Source organism: Netta rufina (assembly GCF_964035555.1).
Source record: "Netta rufina genome assembly, chromosome: 3".
Lineage (NCBI taxonomy): Eukaryota > Metazoa > Chordata > Aves > Anseriformes > Anatidae > Netta > Netta rufina.
The window spans coordinates 33,545,396-33,549,006 of NC_140125.1; the positions used below are offsets into that span (position 1 = coordinate 33,545,396).

At 58.5% G+C, this 3,611-nt stretch overlaps 1 protein-coding gene across 1 annotated transcript; it reads left to right on the forward strand.

Annotated features, from left to right (window-relative positions):
• Positions 1-266: 266 nt before the first annotated feature.
• On the forward strand, positions 267-3,107 carry CYP1B1 (cytochrome P450 family 1 subfamily B member 1; the record flags this gene model as incomplete). The annotated part of the gene is made up of 3 exons (XM_084283417.1): positions 267-286; positions 747-1,763; positions 2,495-3,107. 3 exons carry the CDS (start codon positions 267-269, stop codon positions 3,105-3,107), a joined length of 1,650 nt encoding a protein of 549 aa, XP_084139543.1.
• Positions 3,108-3,611: the final 504 nt, after the last annotated feature.

Sequence of the window (3,611 nt, forward strand, 5' to 3'; positions counted from 1 at the left end):
GCCAGGAGCCCAGGCGAGGCTGCTCCGGCTCCGGCTCGGGCTCGGCAAGGCGGGCGGCTCCCCTCTCGCCCCCTGAATCGTCCGCACCCTTCTCCCGTGGAGGCTGCGGCAGGTGGCTGCCGGCGGGGCGAGCTCCGACGGGTGAAAGCGGCCCCATGGGGGGCAGGAGCCGGGGCTCCCGATGAGATTCCCAGAGCCCGGGATCTGAACGCCGATCTCAGCAGCTGCCCATCTCAGCAGCCTCTCCATCCTCCCCGAGGGCTCCGATGGAGGCTGCGTGCAACAGGTCAGTCCTGCCGTCTCCCTCCTTCTTCCCCGCGCCGCTTCGGGCAGGCTGCGGCACACGGGGGGGAGCGCAGCCCGCGGTCAGCCCCTGCCACCGAGGAGCGGGGCCGGGGACAGGCTCGGCAGGAGGGGGCTCCGCGGCTCCGTAGCCCTGCGGGGCGCTGCTGGGCGCCGGGATCAACCTGTCTGCGTGCGGCACCCGGGGAGCTCGTCCGACCAGAGCATCCTCCCCTGCCTCAGCCGTTTGCAAAGCTCCCCTGGCAGGAGGGAGAGAGCAGCGGCCCCGCCGCTTTTGAGCCCTTATTGTCGATTATTCCTTGCTTTTTTTTAAATTTTTCTTCGTTTTGCACAGGACCCAGGCGGGCGCCTAGCGGGGACGCGCCGCCACCCCCGCGCCCTGCCGGCCGGCGGCGCGCCCCCGTGCCCTCGGACTCCCTCTGACCTGTCCCCTTCCCTTACAGCATGGCCCTGAAGAGGCTGGGGGAAGCCCTGCGCGGCCCCCCGGCCCCGCAGAGCTGCCTGCTGCTCCTCGTCTGCCTGCTGGCCGCCGTGCACCTGGGCAAGCTCCTCCTGCAGCGGAGACGCCGGCGGCGGCAGGGCGAGCGCCGGGGGCCGCCGGGCCCTTTTCCCTGGCCCCTGATCGGCAACGCGGCGCAGCTGGGCAGCGCCCCGCACCTCTCCTTCGCCCGCCTGGCCGGCACCTACGGCGCCGTCTTCCAGCTGCGCCTGGGCCGCTGGCCCGTGGTGGTGCTGAACGGCGAGCGGGCCATCCGGCAGGCGCTCGTCCGCCAGGGGGCCGCCTTCGCCGGCCGGCCGGCCTTCCCCTCCTTCCAGCTGGTGTCGGGCGGGCTCAGCCTGGCCTTCGGCGGCTACTCGGAGCTGTGGAAGCTGCACCGGCGGGCGGCGCACGCCACGGTGCGGGCTTTCTCCACCGGCAGCCCCGCCACCCGCCGCCTGCTGGAGCGGCACCTGCTGGGCGAGGCGCGGGCGCTGGTGGCGCTGCTGGTGCGGGGCAGCGCCGGCGGCGCTTTCCTCGACCCGTCGCGGGTGCTGCTGGTGGCCGTGGCCAACGTGATGAGCGCCCTGTGCTTCGGCCGCCGCTACAGCCACGGCGACGGCGAGTTCCTGCGCCTGGTGGGGCGCAACGAGCAGTTCGGGCGCGCCGTGGGCGCCGGCAGCCTGGTGGATGCGCTGCCCTGGCTGCGCCGCTTCCCCAGCCCCGTGCGCGCCGCCTACCGCGCCTTCCGCGACCTCAACCGCGATTTCTACGCCTTCGTCCGCCGAAAATTCCTCCAGCACCAGCGCAGCCTGCGGCCCGGGGCCGCCCCCCGCGATATGATGGACGCCTTCATCCGCCTGCAGCGGGAGCAGCCGCGCCTGCAGCTCGAGCACGTCCCCGCCACCGTCACCGACATCTTCGGCGCCAGCCAGGACACGCTGTCCACCGCCCTGCAGTGGCTCCTCATCTTCCTCATCAGGTGCGCGGCGAGGGGAAAAGGGGAGGCTGGGGGGGGAAACGCGCTGCCCATCCCCGGCGAGACGGGGGGCTTGAGAGGCGTCGGGAAGAAAATCACAGCTGGGCAGGGGTAGGAAAAGGTTTGAAAGAGTAAGCAAGAAGCACAGGGTGAGGAAATCGCACCTAAACAGTAACAGAAAAGGGACGAAGAGAGTAGTTTCTAAGAACAGGATAGTCATAAAACTCCTCTGAGCACCGTTAGCAGGGATTTCTCAAAGCACGCAGACCTCCACGGGGGTGTAACGCCCAGCGATAACAAACCCCGTGCCGGCTTCTAGGAGGCGCACACACAGCTGGAAAACCAAGTCCTCGTTCTGCCAGAAAGCCCCGTATTTTAAAAAGTAAGGTTCACTATAAAACAAAACTTCAAAATTGGATCAGTACATTCAGCTCAAAACATTTTAAGTTATTTTCACCCTTTACATTAATGTCACATGTAATCATTTTTTAATGTGAAAATTGAACCTAAAATGACACCATTGCATGGAAAACTGGGAGTTCACGAAGTTTTCCATCAAGATCTACACAACCAAAGTTTAAAAATATCGCAGGAACAAGCTGCCTGATTTAGAGCAGGGATGAGGATCTGGGAAAAATGTTTACAGCACGGGTTATTTAAAAAGCATTATTGAGAAAGACGACTAAATCCTTTGAAGGTGTTATGTATGTACACATGCTTACTTTAAATGGCAGGTATCCCAAAGTGCAGGCCAAAATGCAAGAAGAAGTGGATCGGATTGTTGGCAGAGACCGCCTGCCGTGTGCTGAAGATCAGCCCCGCTTGCCCTACATCATGGCTTTCTTGTACGAGTCCATGCGGTTCAGCAGCTTCGTGCCCGTTACCATCCCACACGCCACCACCACCAACACCTTCATAATGGGCTACCTCATTCCCAAGGACACCGTGGTATTTATTAATCAGTGGTCAGTGAATCACGACCCAGCAAAGTGGTCCAACCCAGAGGACTTTGACCCAACGAGATTTCTGGATGAGAACGGCTTCATCAACAAAGATCTCACTAGCAGCGTGATGATTTTCTCGATGGGAAAGCGGCGGTGCATCGGGGAGGAGTTGTCCAAGATGCAGCTGTTTCTCTTTACCTCCATACTGGTGCATCAGTGCCATTTTACCGCTAATCCAAATGAGGATCCTAAAATGGACTTCATTTATGGGTTGACCATTAAACCGAAGCCGTTTACCTTGAATGTTACGCTTAGAGATACTATGGATTTGCTTGATAAGGCTGTCCAGAGACTGCAAGCAGAGAAAACAGCCAACGAAAGTCAGCTGTCTGCAAACACCTAAGCACCGAGCCTCGCATCTAAAGATACTTCCTCTGTCTTCTTAGAATTAAATAAGTTATAGTTTGTTTTGCTGATTCTCTTTTTTTTTTTTTTTTTTTTTTTTTTTTGGAAAACAGCCAACATTGCAAGGAACAAGAGCAGAAAGGAAAACTTCACAAGACATAATTCAGTACTCTCTAACTCTAGGAGAGCCAGGGTAATGATTTAATATATTAAATGTTAAACATACGCAGTTTGAAAGCAAGACTTCCATTTCCTTGCATGTTCACAGAAGTTGCCATTGTAAAGCACATTATATCTACTGACTGGTTGGATGGAGCACCTCTGGAAACTGGTGGTACAATCCTTTCTGTGTCTCCACACGCTGTGCCTTAACTCTAACTTTGCCTTCAGTGACTCCACATCCCAAAGTAAGATCTCATACTGACAAAACAAAACACACAGAAACCAACCAGCCAAACACGCTGGGATTATTGTAGCCTCCCTCTGAATTCACCATCCTGGA